The sequence below is a fragment of the Vanessa cardui genome, chromosome 4, assembly GCF_905220365.1.
Source record: "Vanessa cardui chromosome 4, ilVanCard2.1, whole genome shotgun sequence".
In the NCBI taxonomy this organism is placed as follows: Eukaryota; Metazoa; Arthropoda; class Insecta; order Lepidoptera; family Nymphalidae; genus Vanessa; species Vanessa cardui.
The window spans coordinates 13,595,296-13,618,548 of NC_061126.1; the positions used below are offsets into that span (position 1 = coordinate 13,595,296).

The 23,253-nt window shown below is 35.3% G+C and overlaps 4 protein-coding genes across 5 annotated transcripts; 2 read left to right on the forward strand and 2 right to left on the reverse strand.

Moving 5' to 3' along the window:
• Nucleotides 1–238: 238 nt before the first annotated feature.
• Nucleotides 239–6,325, reverse strand: LOC124544078 (tudor domain-containing protein 3-like). Its single transcript, XM_047122497.1, has 7 exons — nucleotides 6,190–6,325; nucleotides 6,027–6,111; nucleotides 5,530–5,920; nucleotides 4,958–5,139; nucleotides 3,577–4,875; nucleotides 3,372–3,486; nucleotides 239–2,375 (listed from the first exon to the last, which is right to left on the reverse strand). Exons 1-7 carry the CDS (start codon nucleotides 6,222–6,224, stop codon nucleotides 2,335–2,337), a joined length of 2,148 nt encoding a protein of 715 aa, XP_046978453.1. The 5' UTR covers nucleotides 6,225–6,325; the 3' UTR covers nucleotides 239–2,334.
• Nucleotides 6,326–6,686: 361 nt separating this feature from the next.
• LOC124544254 (copper transport protein ATOX1) lies at nucleotides 6,687–7,285 on the forward strand. Its single transcript, XM_047122727.1, has 2 exons — nucleotides 6,687–6,695; nucleotides 6,783–7,285. The coding sequence occupies exons 1-2, from the start codon at nucleotides 6,687–6,689 to the stop codon at nucleotides 6,990–6,992; spliced, it is 219 nt and encodes a 72-aa protein (XP_046978683.1). The 3' UTR covers nucleotides 6,993–7,285.
• A 526-nt stretch (nucleotides 7,286–7,811) lies between these two features.
• On the reverse strand, nucleotides 7,812–9,884 carry LOC124544363 (POC1 centriolar protein homolog A). The gene is made up of 7 exons (XM_047122881.1): nucleotides 9,628–9,884; nucleotides 9,316–9,534; nucleotides 8,889–9,214; nucleotides 8,722–8,806; nucleotides 8,517–8,636; nucleotides 8,338–8,436; nucleotides 7,812–8,205 (listed from the first exon to the last, which is right to left on the reverse strand). Exons 1-7 carry the CDS (start codon nucleotides 9,760–9,762, stop codon nucleotides 8,107–8,109), a joined length of 1,083 nt encoding a protein of 360 aa, XP_046978837.1. The 5' UTR covers nucleotides 9,763–9,884; the 3' UTR covers nucleotides 7,812–8,106.
• A 228-nt stretch (nucleotides 9,885–10,112) lies between these two features.
• Nucleotides 10,113–23,219, forward strand: LOC124544099 (exportin-5). Of its 2 annotated transcripts, none has more exons than XM_047122532.1 (21): nucleotides 10,113–10,216; nucleotides 10,457–10,522; nucleotides 10,712–10,857; nucleotides 10,964–11,123; nucleotides 11,255–11,473; nucleotides 12,256–12,426; nucleotides 12,583–12,747; nucleotides 13,158–13,286; nucleotides 13,653–13,895; nucleotides 14,847–14,977; nucleotides 15,624–15,765; nucleotides 16,618–16,801; nucleotides 17,216–17,379; nucleotides 17,607–17,774; nucleotides 17,894–18,394; nucleotides 18,975–19,203; nucleotides 19,723–19,871; nucleotides 19,984–20,139; nucleotides 20,622–20,834; nucleotides 21,717–21,890; nucleotides 22,725–23,219. In XM_047122532.1, the coding sequence occupies exons 3-21, from the start codon at nucleotides 10,727–10,729 to the stop codon at nucleotides 22,878–22,880; spliced, it is 3,585 nt and encodes a 1,194-aa protein (XP_046978488.1). In that variant the 5' UTR covers nucleotides 10,113–10,216; nucleotides 10,457–10,522; nucleotides 10,712–10,726; the 3' UTR covers nucleotides 22,881–23,219. The 2 variants fall into 2 exon arrangements, with proteins under 2 accessions (XP_046978488.1, XP_046978487.1); XM_047122531.1 differs by having other exon boundaries at nucleotides 10,174–10,366.
• The last annotated feature ends 34 nt before the right edge of the window (nucleotides 23,220–23,253 follow it).

The following is a 23,253-nucleotide window of genomic DNA, read 5'->3' on the forward strand; positions in this document are numbered from 1 at the left end:
GACCAAACTTGTAACTATTACTGAATAAAAATCGAGATTTATGTTTCTGTAAATTAATAAATTCAATAATCCTAAATAAACAATACCAATTCCACTCAGTTCTACATTTCTAAACGTTTTTTTTATTTAATAAGTTTTGAGTGTTATTTTCACTTCTATCATTTACATCTAGAGCTAGGCGCCCTAATGCTCTAACGCGGGTTGATGAAAAAGTATAATGGGGCATATAAAAAACAAATAAATAAAGTTTCTTTTATTAGCTTTCAGTTAATAAACGGTTAATTCAACAGAAAATTAGTACAAATGTATCGAAAGCTGATGATCTACATAAACCCGAGGTACAGTGACAAATTACGGATAGTTGAGCTTTGGTTTCAAATTAAAAAAAACCATAAAATTACAATTTTTTTTGGCAAAAACTACTTGTAAAAAACAAAAACTTTATATTATATATTTAGTTTAAATTGAATTTAAACTCAAATTCAAGCAGTATTTGCCAACAAAGATATTATATATATGAAATCAATATATAAATATCTATATAAAGTAAATAACTGGTGTGATCTTACGTATGGTATACAATCTTTACAGTAGGTAAATTAAAAAAACACCTCAAACTATGTATGCATTTCGATAAATAATAAATATATTACACACTTTGCGCTAGAAATACAATTAATACACTTATACAAGCTACACTACAACGCTTGGTTATAACATGTTTATAAACTGAATAAATTAATGCATGAGAGATACATCTTTTAGTTTAATTTTTCCCTTAAATTATAACATTTATGACAAATCTTTGTATTTTAAACATTTCACTGTGCAGCATGCAAAAAAACAATGTTTGGAAAAATTTGCATTTTCGACTTAAGAATTAAAATAATTTCTATTACCAATATAAAGAAACTCATCGTTTAGAAAAACCAAACGTAAATCAGTTTAAGGGAAATTATTTGATCAATAGTATTAATCATTGTTACTTATCAAAGCAACTCTTCACTTCAAGCGATACATATTGGTACGGAGCTATTTACTAATGAAACTGTAACTCATGTGAGGAGGTATTATTGTTAGTAAGAAAACAGAACAACAATGGGACATACAATGTAATGCAATGGAAGAACATCATTTATATAAAAAAAAAATCAAGTAGTTTCTTAACAGACAGACAAGTGACAACATCTAGCAAGACATTTTGTTTGTATTACATCCAAGTTTGAGCTTACATTTATTATGTGAATAATTATGAGATAAAATTGAGCTACACTATCCATATTCGTTTCCCTATTACATTTAACACATCAAGTTATCCCCTGATAACTAAACAGTTATATTATTTTACATATACGAGTATAAATCTTTATGATAAATACACAGCTTTATTAGTAAAAATAAGAACATCGAAGCTGCACAGTTTAATGTTACTTTATAATCACATGTCATTAGTCGTCTAACATCTCTGCCCTTGACGCAAACGCCAGTTTAACTTCGATAAGATCCACTTCTTCGTCTAACAAAACTTTCGTAAAATACTATTACAATTTTATTCTTAACAAATACACAATATTTTAAAGTATTACCGTACAATTTATAAGTAATTTAATACTTTAACCCAGCAGCAGACCTCAAAATTATTGTGTCCGCCGTGTAAAAAATCGGTCAGAAACTTAATAAGGATTATCAGAAAATAAGTAGATCATAGAGTAAGCTTAATAATGTATGTTTGCAAAATAAATTGAATACATAATTATAATTTTTGTATAGAATTATTGGCTGGCATTATACTAAGATTTATAAAGCCTAAAACCCTAAGTTTGTTATTCGATTTTTATTTGATGAACACAATTAAATATTATACTTAACAACTGATGGCTTACTCAAATTTAATTTCCTATTAAATACATTTTACGAGTGTCAATTATTTGTTTACTAGAAACAAGAAGTTCAATGTATACAATTTGCTTATAAAATGCATTTTAGGGATGCTTGAGCTAGCTGACCGTTTAAATGAATGCCATGATGGCATGATTCAATGAAAATCGTAATTAATCAAATTTCATAACAACCAAACTCCACAAATAAATTTCGATCATCAAAAAATACAAATGACATTAAAAGTCGCACGTATCAGTTACACTGGCACTTTTCATAGTGAAAGTATTCAATAATATGTACATTAGGCAGAGATGCAGTACACTGATATTTAAAAAAAACCTATAGAATCGTAAGTAACGCGCAGTGACGACCGCTCGGCGCGTACTGTCGGCGCGGAGCTCGGCGTCGTCAGCTGGCGGCGGGGGCGGCGCGCGCGCCCGCCGCCCCGCGCCCCTACGGCCGCCGCCCCGCGTACGCCGCGCTGCCCGACGCCGCTGCAAACGTCACATCATTAGGTGTAAACGTATAGTACGACACAACTTAGATGTCGCATCGGCAAAATTCGTAAAACCGATCACATCCGAATTGAGTACGCTATCCCAAATTATCAATATTTATTTCTCAAGCGAATATGATCTTTGCACAAACGTAATAACATGTAATATCGCATGACCTAATATATTCGTCAATTTGACGCGTCGATGTACATGCACCTGCTTTCTCTGACGTGTGAATCTATAGCGACGAATAGCGTCGAATGGCGCGATAGGGAGCTATTTCTATTGGTTGTGTAAATCGGCAGTCATCGGTTTATTTTTCATTCCATTGCATTTTCCGATGCTACACCTAATTTGTGCCTTACTATACCCGTATGTATTCGTTACTATAGCAATCAGTACTCGTTACTATCGTATCGTTACTAGTTACTTGTCTGATGTCTCATGTCATACTGTTATGTTAGAGCAACGAATCGTATTCCGTATGCAATTCGTATACTGTATATGATATTTATTGTTTACATTATGTACATTTGAGTTAATCTAAATTTAGTTTTGATTTAATAGGTAATGGGTAGAACTACAAGTGTAACTGTTGATGGAATCTAGTTGAATCTACCAAATTTGCAATGGATATTCGGTTTACTATTTTCATTTTTTTAACCATGAACTTATGTTATATTTTAATAACAGCACAATCGATTATTTATAATGAAAATGCAAAAAATAGGTATTGAATATTATGAATTGACAATAAAATTTAAACAATAAGCTAATGATAAATAAACAATATTCACCAAAAACTGGCATATTTCGTATCATACGAAACATACGAGTAACGAAATGTATTTCTGAGTAACGATTCGGTATTCGGTACCAAATGGCGTACCCGTTACTCAGTAACGAATACATACGGTTTGCTACAGCTTTAAATTTGTTACTCGAGATACATTATACGAAGCTAAGTTGCACTGTATTTAGAACTATACTGACCTTGATTAGGATATGGCAAGCAGTTGGACTTTAAAACTTCTTCATGATTACCATATGCACAAAATTTGACTACAACTGTATTAGCTGAAATACCAGTAATTTCTGCTTCATAAAACTGAAAAAGAAATGTGGAATATTATTATAAGTAAACAAATGTAGAACATTTACGTAATTTGAAGGATTAAACATATGTTAAGATTCATACATTATTATCTTCCCAGTACAGGGCAAGGCAACGATCACCGACTTTCCAATTGATATCAGCAACACCAAGCATAGCTCTAGCCTGTTCATTCACAGCTGCATTTTGAAAGCCGAGAAGTGATCCTGGCAAGAAGGGTCCTCCAGTGCGCATTGTATTAAATTCTTGAGGCCTAGAACCATAACCATATTGACGTCCACTGAAGCCTCCTTGAGTGCCACTCATGTAGTTCATATTAGAATACATGGGATTCTGCTGAGGTTCCATATATCCATTATGCTGCTGCTGTTGCTGTTGTTGTTGTTGTTGCTGCTGTTGTTGTTGCTGTTGCTGCTGCTGTGCCGGTTGTTGTTGCCTGCGTTGGTACTGCTGATCTTGATACTTCTGAACATCATTGTTTCTCCTAAATGGTGGTACATCTGGCATATTCTGATTTGGCATGTACGATTGTTTCGGGGGATAAGCTTGCTCAGGATAATTTTGATAATTCCTACCAGGTGAAAGTTCCTCACTAGACCGTGTTTGACTTGAAAGTAAATTTAAATTAGCCGTAGCGTCAACTAAGTTATCCATGGGGTTTACATTATTACGAAAACCGGGTGGCTGATTCATATTATTGTCATTAAAGTTTCCTTCATTTCTCATATTAATTTCAGGATACTGGGTATGAGACTGATATGCATTGTTATAATGTAAATTCATATTATTCATGTATAGATTGGCTGGCTGTTGTTGTTTATTTTTTTCTTCTAATTTCCTTTGAAATCTTGGTGGTTTTTCATTCTGTGTTTGGTATTTTCTATCTTCTCTGTGTGAATTGTGATAATTGTCATTTGAATAGTGACCCCTGTCTGATCGATGTCTGGGGCCATCATACCTAGATCCATGTGATCGAGAGTGGTTTTTGGCACTATTTCGGTCTCTATTTCCGTAGCCTCTATCACCTCTGTCTTCTGAAGGTGTATTATATTCCCTGCGATTATTCTTGTCTTTATCTGGTACATTAGGCAATTTATCTTCTAAGAAGTCAAACAATGATACTTTTCCGGAAGGTTTAACTGGAATACCATCTTCATCATTTATTTCCTTGTTTCGACCCTTCCGTTTTGGTTGATCTGGTTCTTTAGGTTTTTCTTTACTTCTATTTTCAGAATTATCTCTTTTTTGCAATATTCTAAGTGCCCTCTCAACATTGTTCTTTGTATATTTTAGGGCATTTTCAGCCTGTTCCTCAGAAAATCCAGCATCAACAATTTTTTGCACATTTGCATCTAACAGTGGCTTAGTTCCTCCACCAAATACCTAAAAACAAAAAGAAAGTTTGAGAAAATACAAATAATTAATCAGATTGATGAAGATCCACTGAAGAGTTACAATTTCTTACTTTTTTAACACCAGACATTCTTTGTGCCTCCGCAATAGCTCCTTTCCTTTGAGCTTCAAATTCTGCATTATCTTGTTTTGCTGCTTCTTGCAAACTCTTAAATTGTTTATCTACAGGTAGGGCTTCCAATCTCTGTCCAAATGCTATCCAAGGCGGAGGACCACCATCTACTCCTATACCACCTATTGTAACAATGTTATACTTAATTTTTAAACAATTTTTTTTTTTTTATATTAATAGATATTTTCAAGGTTAAAAATAATATTGATAATACTATTTTCAAATTATATGAGTGATATATTTAAACTCTTTTCTTAAATATTTAATAAGGTTACTGTGCAAACATATGATTTTGCAATCTCTAATAGTAGAATTAAATGCTCTCAATGATACATGAAATTAATTCTCCAGAACAACAAAGTTTATATAGTGAAAATAAGATTGAATAAATAATAAGATTATTATTATATTTTAAGATTAGAATGTTAAAAATTGTTATACATTTTAAATTAGTTTTATTTAAGTAGAAATGATGAAATTATGATACTATTTATTATTAAATGATAGCTCACCCCTTGTATGTTTAGCTAGGCTACGATTTAGTTCCCATTTTTCAATCATGAGAGAAACTTTTCCTCCCAAAACTGATATTACAGCCGGTGTCAGCCATATCACTCCATGACACACTTCTAAATCCTCATTCTTTAGTAGCAACTTTGTTCCGGGTGGGGTATTAATACTAAGACTTGGAATTGGACTTGTTTCTAAACCTACACATGTTGACTTTCCATCATGTAACGTCAACTTTAGCATCCGAGGAGCAGATGTTGATTCTTCATTGGCTTTAGGAGCAGCTACATTTCTAATCTTTTGAATTTGAACAACTATTGGCTTCTCCAATTTAGTGGGATCTTTAGTAAACTCTTCAGGAAACGCTGTGTCACCAATATCTCGTAAGTCAAACTAAAATATAAATGAACAAATTACTAATATTCTAAAATACGGAGTGCATTCTCATAATTTCTAATTGGAAAACTAATGAACAAAAACGAACTATTACAGTACTTACATCTAAAGCTCTTCTGCTTAGGATATTTACATCTTGTATTTGACCATTTTCGCTAATAATATCAATACCATCTTGACTTAAGTGCCTAAAAGAATAATCAAATGTTACACGCGTTAATAGTGATATATATTATAATCGTCTCCAATAATTGTATTTCACTTACCATCCCAAATCTTTGAGACTATCTCTGAGTGTCATGTTTTCATTTGTATTTAAAATATATCACAAATCTAACGAAACTGATAAATAAAACCTCGCAGACACACCGAATCCCACTTGTCCATTTGTCAAACTTTTTCCTACAAAGTAAATCTAACACTAGACGTGTTGTAGATAATAAAATAATATGTATTGTATATTAATCAGCCAACTTCAAAAATATGTTTTAAACACAAAATATTATAATGTGTTTAATGCTAATTTGCTAGCGTACATGAGAAAAAAACAATAATTTCTACCTAACAATGATATGTTCACGGTACTCAATTATATTATTAATCTGTTGACTAGGTTCAATGAACCCTTGGACTGTAACTTACGTTAAAGTCTTAAACCTTAGATAAATATATTATATTTTTATCTTATTATTGATAAGTTTATACTTATACCGCTTTAGATTAGTCTTTAACATTTTGCCTACGAGTTAAGGTGCCCTCTACGATGTCTTCGGTAAGGTTTTTACTGTACATGTTAAAATATGTTTGTTTACGTCATTTCTTTCTTATTTTATATTTAAATGTTTAATTTATTTCACAGACCCATATATTCAACGTTGAAATGACCTGTGAAGGTTGTTCAGGTGCTGTCGAGAGAGTGCTTAACCGTTTAAAAGGCCAAGGAGTGGATAACATCTCAATTTCATTACCAGATCAAAAAGTTATAGTAACTTCAACTCTAAGTGCAGATCAACTGCTTGAAGTAATTAAGAAAACAGGCAAGAAAACCACATATGTTGGTATACAGTAAAAATAATAACCCCAATAATGACAAGTTGAGAGTGTATAAAGTATATGTTGAACAATGAAACCATCTATTAATCAAAGAATGTTATATGTTTATACCCTACAATGTAATTTATTGTTTTAAGTGTATAGTTGTTTATAAGTATATTTTATTGTTATGTTTTAAAAAGGTATACATTTTCTTTTTTGTATTATAACTTTGATGCAGCTATACATCATTTATGGGTATTAATGATTGAATGTCTCAAGTGTATGAGCCAGTATTTTTATGAATAAATACTTTATTTTTTATAAATATTTATAATTTCATTATTTATAATATATTAGAAACATATACAATAAGTATTAATTGTTGTTGGTTATGACATCTTCGAGTGAATTAAGTCTTAAGTCAACAATGTCCACTGCTTCATGAAGAGCATTCAAATGATCAACAATGGCATTTACAGTTGGAAGTATATCAGCACAGTCACATTCCTTTATTTTATTTATCCCACTTACATAAGTCTTATTTAAAGTTTTAATTTTTTTAGTAAGTGGCTCATGTAAATGCATTTCATTTTGACTGATAGTTTTAAAGCCACTATTTAGAGGAAAACTTCTTTTACGTCCAACCCATTCTATAGTGCCACTAGTGTAACAAACATCATCATTTCCAAGCTTGATCATGCCAAATATATCTTCATCATTTTTATCAGTTCTGGTAGATTTATTAAGAATGGATGGTATTGTGTATGTGGCTGGACTTGGTGGTGTACGTGGAATATGACTAATATGTCCTACACTGTATGAAGAATATTCACCGGACTGATCTTCTCCATGAGATTGCATGTTTGAATGATCATAATTTCTGGCAGAATTATTTAAAGGTCCAAAGGGGAGTCTTGAAGAACCCTGATTCTGACTTTGTTGGCTCGACTCAATCATAGTGCCATGTGCATTAGGTGCACTTTCTTGCAAATTGTGATTTAATGAATCAACACTTAATTCTGGCACATTATCAATATGCACAAAAGTAGTCACAGGATACTTTGTACTATGATAGCATTGATACCAAATCTTCACACCCTATTTGGTGGATTAATTTTATTACTTTTTTAATCTAACTTTAAAACTGTCTATAGATGAATATTTTTAGAGAAGTTGCAATTATCTCTGAACTCTAGTTTTTGAAGTTCTATGGCATAATTTGTTTTGATCTTTCCCAATGACAGTGCCTGAATAAAATGGATAATCATGTTTCTTTTACTTATTTACAATAACATGATGTTACTCTACTTACTAATAAAACTACACTACTGCTATCTCTTTTTGATAACTTGTGTTCTATCCTTCTTTAATAAACTAACTTTAGAATTCTGTGATCTAGATGTTGACACTGCATTTTGTTCAACATTTTCCTTTGCTTCACCATCAAGTTCAGTGAATATTGTCCTCCAAATAAAAACCTAAAACAAGCACAGCACAAGTTACACACTCAGGATTCTTAGAAAAAGAATAAGTTATTTATAATTAAAAAGACATTTACCAGTTTATCATCACCAGCAGAAGCAAAACTTTTTCCACTTGGAGAAAATGCTACGGCATTTACTGGACCACTGTGACCACTTAGTGTAAATATTGGGTGTCCTTCCAACAAATCTAATATCTATAAAAAATAAACAATACAAGATGTCTAATTGTGTAATACAAGTGCAAAATTATACCACTACAATTTAAATAATTGAAATTACCTTCATCTTGCCATCCTTACTAGAAGTCAATATATAACTTCCACTAGGGTGGAATGTCAGTTGTGTTATTGCTTCACTGTGGATACTAAAATACAAAACAAAAATTATTTACATATTTAAAATTGATCAAGACTGAGAACCTTTTTGACAATAATATATTTAATTACCTGTAATACTGTACAAGATTATGGGTTCTTATATCATAAAGTTTCACATTTCCATGTGAAGTGCCAACAGCAATGTAACAGCCAGAAGGATGCCAGGCCAAATACATCCCATGACCTTTCTGGTCTTTATATGTATGTATACATTCTCCACTGTCGGGGTTCCATAATCTGGTTGTCTTGTCATCTGAGCAGGAAGCTATAATAGAACCATCATGAGACATACAAGCTCGTCGAACCCAGTTTGTATGCCCTACGAAAGATGCCAGGAATTTATGCTTCTCGCTTGACCATAATTTGACTATTTTGTCATCTGATGCCGTTACTATCTACAATTGTATTACGAAAGTTATTTTATATATATGTATATTATATGTATCATATAGTAATATGATGTCTTTTATACAAGTTTTTATAGTCAAAGTCATACCTTGGACCCGTCAGGACTAAATTGGACAGAGCGGACGGTCTGAGAATGAGCTTTAAACATTCCTGTGCTTCCAGTAACTGTCGGAACCCAAAGCCTGACAGTTTTGTCACGGGATGCAGAAGCCATATATTTACCAGATGGGGAAAAAGTTACATCCGTTACAGCTTCATCATGGCCTTGAAATCTATAACTTCTCATAGTACCACGCAGATCCCATAGCTAAAACATTAAGGTTAATAACTTTGTTACGTTATTATGAATATTAAGATATTATGTAACAAAATCATGTAAAATAACAATTTCAATACCAACCAGAACGCTATTATCCAAAGAACTACTAGCTAATTGTTTTTCATTGGGATTATAGAATAAGGCTGTAATACTGTTGCGATGTCCTTTTAACTGTTTTTCTAACGATGGTTCCAAGCTTGTAATATTGTTATTCATGTTTATAGTCTAAAATGTATGTTTACGTTAACAGTTTAACGGTGCGCATACAAATCATCCGAATTCAAATTTTATTTTAACAACTATGAACTAAGAAAATTCAAACTGACAAACTTGTTATTCAAAACAAATGCCATAGACATAATAGACTGTTATCTCTTTGTCTGAGATTATCTGATTCGACCTTCCTTTTTTTAGTTTAGTAAAAAGTATTACTGCCATGATTTTTATTTATTTTTTCTTAATATGACCAATTCTATTTAAAATCTTTAGATATTATCCCAGTGTTTGCATAAGAAAAAAAAAACAATTGCTAAATTGTACTTAAACAATATCGTTATATATTCGCGCTTCGCAATTTTACATTTTATCTGGGTATCTGTGCAAGAATTTAAGAAAATAAGATTGGTTATGGACTTGGTCAATTTTCAGAAACATTTTTGTGCCACACGAGGTATTTCTTGTGTTTTGAATCTGGATTTTATGATCTTTTGCAATTTAGCTTAAATTGTTTGACAATTTTATTGAGTCATAAGTCCCATACATTATTCTGAATCAATAAATAACTTTAAAGTTCCTTAACATGTGATAATTATTTTTTGAGGTAGTTGTTCACGACTAAGACCGGGTGTATGCCATTAAAATGATCCTATAGTTTATACATAGAACCTTGATTTATTTTATTCAATTTCAGAATAAAAACTTATTGAATATGAAGTGAAAGAATATTCTATGGGGATAAATTCAACAAACATAGTAGGTACGTAAACATTAACAGCTGTGCGAATAATTCAAACAAAACATTTCATCACAATAATAAAACTTGCTCCATTTCAATATTATTGGCAAAATTTTACAGAAAAGACTTTTTGAAAAATGTTTTTATTTTTTTATTCGATATATGATTTATATACATAGATTATTAATTATTTCCCTACTTTGTATTCAGCAATATTAAGCTACAATGAATGCCGGAGCATTTGGAGAGAGGGAGGTGGCGCTCATTGCTGATGAACTAAGCCGTGCGGTGGAACTTACTCTAAACCCCACAGTAGCACATGATGCAAGGAAACAGGCCTACACCGCTTGTGAGAGGTACAATAAGAAAAGAAATCTTTTTCTTAATATTATTAAGTATTTTTATTTCTAAATATTAATAAGTATTTTTAACAATTTCTAATTGTTTTAAAAAATTCTTCAGCTTCAAGGAAAATTCACCATGGTGTGCTCAGGCGGGTCTCTTACTTGCCAGTGGAGCCATGTATTCACCAGTTGTAAAACATTTTGGTTTACAATTGATGGAACATACAGTCAAGTATAGATGGACTCAAATAACTCAAGCGGAAAAAATATTTATCAAGGTAATTTTATAATTTCATAATCATTTTATTCATAAATACCAGAGATTCTAAAGCTTATAAAAATAAAAGTTAATTGTAAAAAAACAATACTTAATTTAAATCCCAATTTAAGTCATATGCATTCTTTTTAGGAAAATGCCATGAAGTTACTTTATATGGGTGGATGGGAAACTAGTCATTTAAATGATGCATTAGCTCGAGTTATCGTTGAGATGATTAAACGAGAATGGCCCCAGCAATGGCCAACACTGTTGGCTGAACTCAGTGATGCCTGCAGTAGAGGTCACCTTCCTACACAGATTGTACTTCATGTATTCTTAAGACTGGTCGAGGATGTAGCTACATTACAGGTTTGTTTTATGATTATTATATCAATTGTATATCTGGCATTTTCTATAATGATGAGCAATGTGTGAATCACTACCCCAACTTCTCATTCACAATTGCCATGCCAATTACCATTTAGATTAAACTCCAATTAGTTTATCTAATTTTATTCAGTGTTACACAAAGTGAAGGTTAGATTTGTAGACATTTTATACAGTTTCCAAAGCGCTGATTTGAAATAGAAATAAATGAATAATTCATATGACCTGTATTTCCTTATTATTAACTAAATAAAAAAGTTTTTCTGTATAGTTTTCACAGTACTGATACAATATAAAATGTTAGCAGCAGTTTATTTTATATTACTATTTTCTCTTTGTACTAATAGTCATCTAAGAGATTTCATTTAACTAGATGAGAATATGACATCATCATTACTTTACTTGATTTTTGTTTATATCTACTATTTAATATAGTACAAATGTTTAAATTTTTATTTTTCTATTCTACAATTGCTTATATGAGAGATAATGCATAAGACCTTCTTGCACATGTATACTTGGGCATGCCTCTGCATGTATTAAGCTAATGGCATGGCAATGGCAAGCTTATTACCTATTCAAATGAATGTTATATAAGTACATTCTTGATAAACAATGAAATATAAATATTTCGATTATTAATATAATGTTAGGATTAAATTTGATATAATAAAACAATAATTTCAGTATCATTACATTTATTTACCCATTTTTTTAAATATTTTATAGATTTTAATAATAAGAAAATGATAATTTTATTTAAGACACTAGAACAACACCAGCGTCGGAAGGATATTTACCAAGCCTTGACTAGTAACATGGCAGAAATATTTGCTTTCTTCATGCGTCTCATTGAGCTGCATGTTCAAGAATTTAGAGAGAAGACTGCTGCAGGAGATTATGGTGGCGCATCGAGTAATGGTAGAGTTGTTCAGGTACAAATTAAACAATAATTACGAACATGAACGTAAGGGTTCTTATGTTTGCTTTCTATTGGTTTGCTATCCAATGACATTATAACTCATATGCAATTCTGTTTTTTTTTGTAATAATAGATGTACAGTGCAAAATTTCTTTATGCTAATTTCCAGGTTGTGTTGTTAACATTAACCGGATTTGTTGAGTGGGTATCAACAAATCATATTGTAACAAACAATGGACGACTACTACAAATCCTTTGCATTTTGCTTAGTGATGAAGTTTTTCAACTATCAGCTGCGGAGTGTCTACTGCAAGTCGTGAACAGGAAGGGTTCGGTGAGTCTTACTTTTTATTTGAATTATGATATATTTTTTTTTAAATAACACAATTTAATTATTTGTTAAAGAATTCTTGATTAAGTATTTAATTTATAATAATAATAATTTATTTATTTAAGACAATTACAGTCCACTTGTTATAAACAATAGCAACTTAAAAACTATGTTAGTGTACTACTACTAAAAAATATACAATGAAAAATAATAAATAAATAAATCTATTTCATTAATTTTATATCTATTACAAATAAATAAATAAATCTATTTTATTAGCCTTACTAGACTCACCACTATGCCAATAAAATGGTCTAACATTGGCTCGGCAAGCTTGGCACTGAACATTTTATGACCTTATTCATTCAATTAATATAACTTAAACTACATTTAATTTTATTTCCGATTTCTAGACAAAAGAACGTAAACCATTGATGATATTATTTAGTGAAGACGCAATCTCATGCATTCACCGCGCCGCTCTGGAGAGCATTGCCGCGGTCGATGAATCCCACTACTTGTTCTTAAAGAAGCTCTCACAGGTTTGTTGGTAATAGTAACATTACATACATAATTAATATATATCTACTTATGTAATCACAGTTAGTATTTAATTAACTTCTTTTTAAACCTATATAACTCCTATTTAGTATTTTTTTTGTTGCCTAATAGTGCATGTGGATGTTTATAATATAAAATATAAAAAACTGTGTACTTGAGCAAGGATGTATTCATTTAACTGAGTTGAAAAATTTGAAATAGGTAGTGATAAAGTTTTTAATAAAATAATAATTTATTGTATACATAATGTTTTTGTCAATAATTGATCTTAAAAATGTTCATTTTGTTTAAATTTTAATACATATTGGTGTTCAAGATTATAACATTCAGTGGGTATATTTCTTCAGGTACTTGCTGGGCTCGCTCAACAGCTGACATCTCTCTGGAACTGTACCACAAGTGTGGAATCTTGGCTGCCAGTTCTCTTAGAGACAATGTTGCTGCTGACATCGCACCCATCCCTTACATTGGCTCAAACTGCAAACTCCGTATGGCTGGCTTTCCTTAAGCATGAACAGATATCAAAATTACCACATGTCCTGGCAATGGTCCCTAGGTGGTTACAAGCGGCTGCACCAAAAATTCTCAAGGTATATCAAAAGTTTTTATATGTATTCGTCAAAAGTCAAACTTCAGTTGAACTGTTCAACTTACAGTCATAATATGAATTGTTGTTATCGAAATTCGCCCACTTATCAAATTACTATTTATTTTTGTGTACATATTTGATATCTCTCAAATTATATGAGTTTTATTAATTTAAATTTTTATGATAAAATACACAATAAAAAGACTAATACACAAAGAAAAGACAAGTTTCCAATATGATCACAATTAATATTTTATGTTATACTGAAATTTTGTATATATAGTAAAACTAGCTTGTTACTCCTTATACATCAGCTATCTGCTAGAAAATCCCGTCAAAATAGGTCCAGGCGTTTCAGAGATTAGCCAGAACAAACAGACAGATGGACAACAATTGTAAAAAAGTTATTAGGTATTTCGGTATATATACCGTGTATAGGTATACGTTTGCGTATATATGCGTTCCACATATGTTTTGTAAACAAAATTACAAACAGACACTCCAATTTTATTATATGTATATATAATAGATAATTTTGTTTAGAATAACTTATTTTATGCCTGTATGATATTTATGAGTCGTGATGGCCCAGTGGTAAGAACGCGTGCATCTTAACCGATGATTGCGGGTTCAAACCCAGGCAAGCACCGCTGATTCATGTGCTTAATTTGTCTTTATAATTCATCTCGAGCTCAGCGGTGAAGGAAAACATCGTGAGGAAACCTGCATGTGACAAATTTCACAGAAATTCTGCCACATGTGTATTCCACCAACCCGCATTGGAACAGCGTGGTGGAATATGTTCCAAACCTTCTCCTCAAAGGGAGAGGAGGCCTTTAGCCCAGCAGTGGGAATTTACAGGCTGTTGTTGTTGTTGTTGATATTTATGAAATGATTGTAACAGAGAAGTTGGTCTGTAAGTGTTTAAGCAATGAACCGGTGAATGTTTCAGGTGACATACCCGTCGTCGCGGGCGAGCGGTCTGACCGACGCGGTCACCTACGCTTGCATGGACTATGACAGTGAGCAAGAGTTTGCAATTTTCTTCAGTCGCAGTCGAACTGAAATGCTTGAAAGTTTTAGGTGAGAATACTTAATAGAATCAATTTGGACGATAGGCTATTTGACTGGTTTTTAAAATCCATTTTATATTATTTAGTTTACGTTAAGGAACCTAGTAAAAGTTGTGTTTTTTATTTCTAGTACATATTTTCCGAAAAATATCATATTAAAAATTCCATATTTAAATAACGCGCAAAAACGCTACTTGGACAACATGGCGCTGTAATGGGGTCGGTGACGTCACTTTCCTCTGGTACATATAGTAGAAAAGCAAAGTTTACAAGAAAGTGACTTCATCTTAAGCCCGGCCAACCAGGAGCGTTTTGTGTCACGTGACAAACGTTTGAAAAAAATGCATTTTTATTTATGGATTTTTGAATAAATTAAGTATTATTTTCAACCTTCGTTAGTAAATAACCACTTTTAAACTCATAGTGTACACTGATTACTATAATTCACAATTTATTGTGTAACAACTTTTATTAGAGCTTATGTGGGCTGGTATATTCTGCACAGCACAGGCTATTAGCCTGTGCTGTGCAGAATATACCAGTGTGTCAAAAATTTAATTTAATTTTTATATATATTAATATATATAAAAATTAAATTAAATTTTTGATTACATTGAATATTATGATTGATTATCGCAATAACAATTTGTTTGCAGATATTGTATGATAGCAGCGCCGCTAGTCACGTGGGCATTTGTTGAACAATGGACGCAGACAGCACTAGACAAGGTGGATTCGTGTCCACTGCAACTAGACGTAACGCATCCCTTACACGTGGAGTGGGAAGCATTAGCCCAGGTAAGGTGACACAAATTTAAAAATAAAATATGAAACATGTATATTATTCTTACAATGCATACTAAAATTTGATCTTCTAAATAGGCTATTTGACAATGCGAAAAATAAATTGTGAATTATTGTAATCACTGTATATTATGAGTTTAAAAATGGTTATTTAGTAACGAAATTTGAAAATAATACTTAATTTATTCAAAAATCAATAAATAAAATGAAAAATGCATTTTTCAAACATTTGTCACGTGACACAAAACGCTCCTGATTGGCCGGCTTTATGATGAAGTCACTTTCTTGTAAACCTTGCTTTTCTACTATATGTACCACAATTAAATTACAGCAAAGTGACGTCACCGACCTCTTTGCAGAGCCATATTGTCTAGGTAGCGTTTTCGCGCGTTATTTAAATATGGAATTTTTAATATGATATTTTTCGGTAAATATGTATAGTAAGACACAAATTAGATGTAGCGTCGGAAAATGCGATGGAATGAAAATAAAACCGATTACTGCCGATTTATACAACCAATAGAAATAGCTCCCTATCGCGCCATTCGACGCTATTCGTCGCTATAGATTCACACGTCAGAGAAAGCAAGTGCATGTCAATCCACGCGTCAAATTGACGAATATATTGGGTCATATGATATTACAAGTTATTACATTTGTGCAAAGATCATATTGGCATGAGAAATAAATATTGATAATTTGGGATAGCGTACTCAATTCGGATGTGGATCGGTTTTACGAATTTTGCCGATGCGACATCTAAGTTGTGTCGTACTATATATTATTCTTACAGGGCATACTAAAAATCTTCTAAAATTTACAAATGCATTAAAAATTGCGTTTCAGGTCCTAGACGTAGTCCTATCGCGGCTACTGCAGGCAGAGCCGCGGCCAAACGTAGCGGAGGGCCTTAGGCTGCTGCAGCGCTGCGTGGCCAGCGAGCCTCGCGCGCCTCTCATACTGTCTCTCTTGCTGTCTTTCATCTCGGCCCTCTTCGTCTTCCTCAGTTGCGCCTACAGTCAGCTCGCCGGTTAGCAACTTTCCACTACCTCTCTCGTCCACTTACAAAAGTATCATGTCTAAACTCATTGAAAGCTTTTAGGGGTACATCAAGGGGACAGAAAATCAAAACAAAAAAATTCTTCGAAGAGTAGATAAAAGCACTTTTGAATTGCCCACGTTACAATATAGAATTAAGTGTAAAGCTATCGGTTCTGAAAATAGATTCTACCTAGTACACTATGATAACAAAGGGTAGAAAAAAGAAAATTTAGGGGTACATCAAGGGGGCAGAAAATCAAAACCAAAATATTCTTCGAAGAGTAGATAAAAGCACTTTTGAATTGCCCACGTTACAGTATAGAATTAAGTGTAAAATTACCGGTTCTGAAAGTAGATTCTACCTAGAAACCGGCACTCAGTAGCTACTGTTTTTTGTGCGCAGGTCCGGGCGTGGGGTCGGCGGGCGCGGAGCTGCTGCCGCGCGTGCTGGACAAGATCTTCAAGGCGCTCGTGTACGAGGGCACGCCGCCCGAGGGCCGCGCCTCGCGCAACGTCAAGAACGTGCGCCGCCACGCCGCCGGCCTGCTCGTCAAGCTCGGCTCCAAGGTGCGCGCCCTCTGCGCTCTACACACTATGATACTACAGTGCACAAGTGTGTGCGTAAACATAGGTGCTCTCTCTCTCTCTCGGCTCCAGGCACAAGGGAAATGAGCAGAAATTAGTATTAGTTTATACAGTTAAAAATTAAATTTTTCATCATCATTTTCCAAAATAAAAACCACCCTAAAGGTTTTATGATAATGTATGATAATTTTATTTTTTCTTCCACACAGTTTCCCTTGCTACTTTTGCCTGTGTTTGGACGTCTACACGAGTTATGTCAAACAGCTCTTGCACGCCCCGACCTCAGTGCCGTTGAGAGTGTCACATTACAAGAAGCCCTCCTGCTAGTTTCCAATCATTTTTGCTGCTACGAACGACAAAGCGCCCTCGTCGCACAGGTAAATAGCGATTAATAATTCATACGAGTGATGTATTATTATTAATCATTCCGATTAATTCAATCAGGAATCAAGTGATGTATTATCACTCGTTGTATAATTCTATCTTAATTCACCAGGTACTAGGCGACTGCAGGGAGCGATGGGCGGCCCTGAGCCCCCACTTGCAATCCGCCGCGGGGCTGGCGCGCCTCGTGGGGCTGGACGCGCCGCCGACCGACGACGACCCCGAACGCGCCCAGGCACGCCGCACGCTGCTCCACGCGCTCATGCTCACACTGGGCGTCGTGAAACGCACTCAAGTCCCCGCCGACCCGGACAAAGCGTCCCGGGGAGGGTTCAGCGCGGGTGTCACTGCTTCCGGCAACCCGGTGTGGCGCAACCCGTGCGGCGCGCACGTGCTGCCGCTGTTCCCCGCGGCGCTGGCGCTGGCGCGCGCGCTGCACGAGCTGCACGCGCCGCACGCGGCCGCGCTGCGCCACGCCGCGCACGCGCGCGCGCTGCAGCCGCCGCCCGCCGAGCGCCGCAACCTGCTGGGCTTGCGGGACGACGCGCCGCCCGCGCCGCTCGCGACGCCGCAGGATCGAATGCAGAATCTGCTGCACACGCTCCACGACAATGTAAACTTGATGTTCACTCTGTAGTAGGGTTGCTGAGGATTCCTCTTCCGCTTCCTCATAATGCGAAAGTTCCGCAATATTTTGGGTACCGCATCCTCATAAATAAAAATTAAAAATTCCTCTTCCGCTATCGCTTCGTAAAAATTTATGAGCAATTTATAAGGAATCTGGAGCTGTAAACACATCCTGCCCCACAGCCACCGCTTCCACGGGTAAGATTGTAGATTCAATGTTAGCCGAAATGTTAGCCTCTGAACCAAATAGTGACGATGAAAATGAAAGTTTACCAATAGAAGATAGGTGCGTGGTACTAAAGTAACTATTAAATAACGACATTAAAGAAAAACGAATTAATAATATGCATGAACACAGTCTTCTATGGTGGAAAAAAATACTTATCCGCTTTTTCTACCGCTTCCTCATCCGCATCCTCTAAATTTTCGAGTGAAAATTCCTCCTCCTCCTCCTCCTCATAATTACTTCCTCAACATCCCTACTCTGTAGCAATGTTTCTGCTACTCTAGGCCGAATATAAAATAGAAAGAACGAAGTAAGCAAAGCCAGTGTGTCTTATCGGCAGGTGTGTCAGCTGGTGGGCGCGGCGGCGGCATCCCTGGGCCGCGAGTTGTTCGGCGCGGCGGGGCTGGCGCGCGCGCTGGCGGCCGCGCTGCTGGCATCGCCCGAGCGGCTGCCCGACCATTGGCTGCGGCGCGTGCTGCGCGCGGCCTTGCGCCCGCTGCTGCTGCACTGTCCGCCAGCGCACTACGCCGACGTTGCGCTGCCGCTGCTGCAACATCTCGCACCGCTCAGTTAGTACTTTCGCCGCACTTATCATTTATTTCTCGATATTAAGATTCAGTTACAAAATACATGAGAGTCGAGATGGCCCAGTGGTTAGAACGCGTGCATCTTAACCGATGATTGCGGGTTCAAACCCAGGCAAGCACCACTATATATATGTGCTTAATTGTGTTTATAATTCATCTCATGCTCGGCGGTGAAGGAAAACATCGTGAGGAAACCTGCATGTGTCTAATTTCATAGAAATTCGGCCACATGTGTATTCCACCAACCCGCATTGGAACAGCGTGGTGGAATATGTTCCAAACCTTCTCCTCTAAGGGAGAGGAGGCCTTTAGCCCAGCAGTGGGAATTTACTGGCTGTTGTTGTTGTTGTTGTTGTTGTACAAAATACATGTACTACTTGAGTTACCACTCTCATACGAACTTTGTTTTTAATTGAGCCTGTGATAAAAATGAGACATCAATAGAAACAATCATACACAACAAGACTTGCTTTAAGTTAATAATGTCCTTGTATATTTCAGTGTTAGTTCATCTAAACCAACGATGGGAATATGTAACGTCGCTGTATGAATCCGGAAAGCTTGAGGAGGAAGGCGGCAGCGAATCTCAAGAGGTCCTTGAGGATATGCTCGTGAGACATCTGACGAGGGAACATTTAGAACTACTCAAGGTTAATCATTGTCCATTTCTGTTGAGAATCTATTTTAATATTACCTGTTATACCTATTTACTTTAATCAAGAAAAGTGATACACAGTTTAATAACGTGCGACTTATTTGTAGGTGTCTCTGGTGGAAGGTGGTATGAGTGCGGAACCCTCGACGGACATGGACGACGAGACCCCTCCGACGAACCCGGGTCGCGCGCCCGAGCAAGTATCGGAGCTCGGCGCCATCATACTCGCCGACCCGATCGCAGGTCCGGCCGTGTTGCACACCGTGAGTCTTACTATCATATTTACGGTCTAAATTACATAATAACACTTAAACGTAAAGTAATCATGGCGTTTTGAATATTTTTATCACTAATTTCCAATATATTTATCCGAAATCAACACAAAGTCAACACTTTTCTTTTTTTATTAAATAAAATGTAATCTACTTTTCAACCGACTTCAAAAAGGAGGAGGTTATCAATTCGTCTGTATTTCTTTTTTTTTTTTTTTTTTATGTTTGTTAATGGCTCCAAATATACCAATAACTATAACTACGTTATATAATCGTAAACCGAATATTTTTTATTTCATTTTACTTAGGAGGACTCTAAAAAATATGTCAAATACGCAATTATTTTTATTACTTTTTAGTGCATTTTTATTTGTTTTAAAATAGTGTTTCGTTTGAAGTCGGTTTTTCTTTTTGTTAAAATTTTTATTTATTCAGTATGTGTTCAGTAAGATTTTATACAAAAATGAATTCAGATTCTCCGCGCCCTAACATGGAACGACTCCACGTCGTCGCTACGCGCATGCGCGCTGGCGCTGCCGGCGCTCCGCGCGGCGCTGGGCGCCACGGGCGGCGCGGCGCTCGGCAGCAACGAGGCGTCGGGCGCGCTGGCCGCCGTACTGCACGCGCTGCGCCTGCACGGCCAGCACGACGCCAACCAAGCCGCGCTGCTGGCGCTCGCAGTGCAGGTGAGCCTGGCGTCGTGTTCACTTAACCCTTAATCGGGCACATGGAACTATTATCCCACTCTCCTAAACTAACTAGCCAAATTCCCCAATATTTAAAATGGCTACCTTTTGCTTATATTATTTACACAAAAAATATCTTAGATAAATATAGAATTATTTTACTGGTATTTAGCTTTCAAATGTCAACGTCAGAATCATGACCCAAGAACATATACTTAAGCTATGAAAAACTGAATTTTTGTATTTTTTTTCCTGTCCTATTAAGGGTTAACTCCGTCACCATCGTAATCGTCCTGTGACCAAAACAGAATTCAAAGATTTCGAGCCCTTAAGGCCATAAAGAAATGGCAGGTGTAGTGTATTGTGTCAAACATTGGTTGTCTCATGCGCCTACGTCATACGTCAGATGTCATTCTGAATTGGCGGGTCGGTTGCACGAGGTGTTGTTGAGCCGTAAAATATTCCAATAAGCGTGGTGTATTAAGTGTGTTGACTCCAACAAGCAGGACATTACAGAGGGTTTCGAGCACAGAGTGGGACCCCTATTATTATCTTACAAATTAAACCGAATGTTTGTGTTATGTTTACTTGGTGGTAGGGCTTCGTGCAAGCCCGTCTGGATAGGTACCACCCACTCACCAGTTATTCTACCGACGAATAACAGTACTCAGTATTGTTGTGTTCCGGTTTGAAGGGTGAATGAGCCAGTGTAACTACAGGAACAAGGGACATAACATCTTAGTTCCCAAGATGTAAGGAATAGTTAATATTTCTTACAGCGTCATTGTCTATGGGTGATGGTGACCACTTACCATCAGGTGGCCCATATGCTCGTCCGCCAAACTATACCATAAAAAAAATCGTATGTTGCGTTTGTTCCAGACGTACGAGGCTCTGCGGCCGCGGTTCCCGGGCGTCATAGGCGTGCTGCGCGCCATCCCAGACGTGGACGCGCACGACTTGCAGCGCCTCGACGACAAGCTGACCGCGCACCCCAACAAGCCCGCCAAAATAGACAAGAGCAAACGAGACCTGTTCAAGAAGATCACCTCGCGGGTAAGTGTACTCCTCGTCACATGTATTGCTTCGTGATCATGAAATCCAATTATAGTCTGTTCGCGTTAAGAATGCAGTGAGTTGTCATTGTTTACCGCCCCCTTTGACCAATCAAATCTTTTCAAATTACAAAGTCAAGTTCATTTTGAACAAGTAAAGACATAAATTCGAACGTGACGTTTGTGGATTTAATTAATTATTAACCGATATTTTTATAATTTAAATTAAATTTTTATTATTATTAACTGATATTTAAAAAAAATGAATACCTCACCAATTTGTAAAAATGAAAGTGCGAGAAATGCTGCGACCACGTATTACAAGAAGAAATTGCCATGTGGGATTTAGATAATGTTATGGAACTTGCTGCAGAAAATTATTTTATCATAAATACTAATAACGACACTAGTAATAGTAATTAAAATATTAATGACTCAATTTCGATTTTTTACGTTAATGTGATTTTTTTAAATTCATTACACTTTAAAAGAAATATAATTTATTGGAATTTTAACACAAATACACAAACGCCTTTACCCTTCTGTTAAAAATATTTGATTGGTCAGGGGGCGGAGTGAGACCGGTAAACAATGACAACTTACTGCATTCTTAACGCGAACAGACTATAGTAAATAATTAATTGACAATTCCATATGTGACTACATTATAAATAAATTTTCTTTTAATCAATTATCAATTTAATTTAACAATTTGTTAAACCAAAATATGTATTTATCAATGAATGATTATTGTAGCAATGTTCGTTTTCGTAATTCTTCTGTTTTATTCTTCTCTATTCAGAATATATTAATATTATTAATTTTTTTGTTTCAGCTGATTGGACGAAATGTAGGACAGTTATTCAAGAAAGAAGTTTTTATACTAGATTTACCCACTATGCACATACCGAAAGAGAAACCCCGAAGTGCAGTTGAAGCTGCCGAAGGCGCCGGACTAGAAAACCTATTCAATCCGAATGCGCCAACTTAGCGAAGATATGCTCTAACGTACTAATAGTTTTAAATTCTTAATTTATAAGTGGAATCACGCGAACGTAACGATTTATTTTGTTTTGTATCTGAAAGATATAGGTAATTTTTAATGAAATGGTGTGTTCTAATAATAATGTATTATTTGTTTTTACATATATTTTATACAAGTAAAAAGTAAATATTTTGTTTTAGCTAGCTTTTTAACTTCAGTCGTTCACGGTCGCGTGGAATCCTTGCATCAAACAATGCGCTAGCCATATCCTACTCGCAATGTAAAACATTCTTCTGTGAATAATATTCATTTATATGTTAATAAATTATATTATGAAAATTCAAACATTTTTACTTTATTTTTTTCTTAAATGTATATA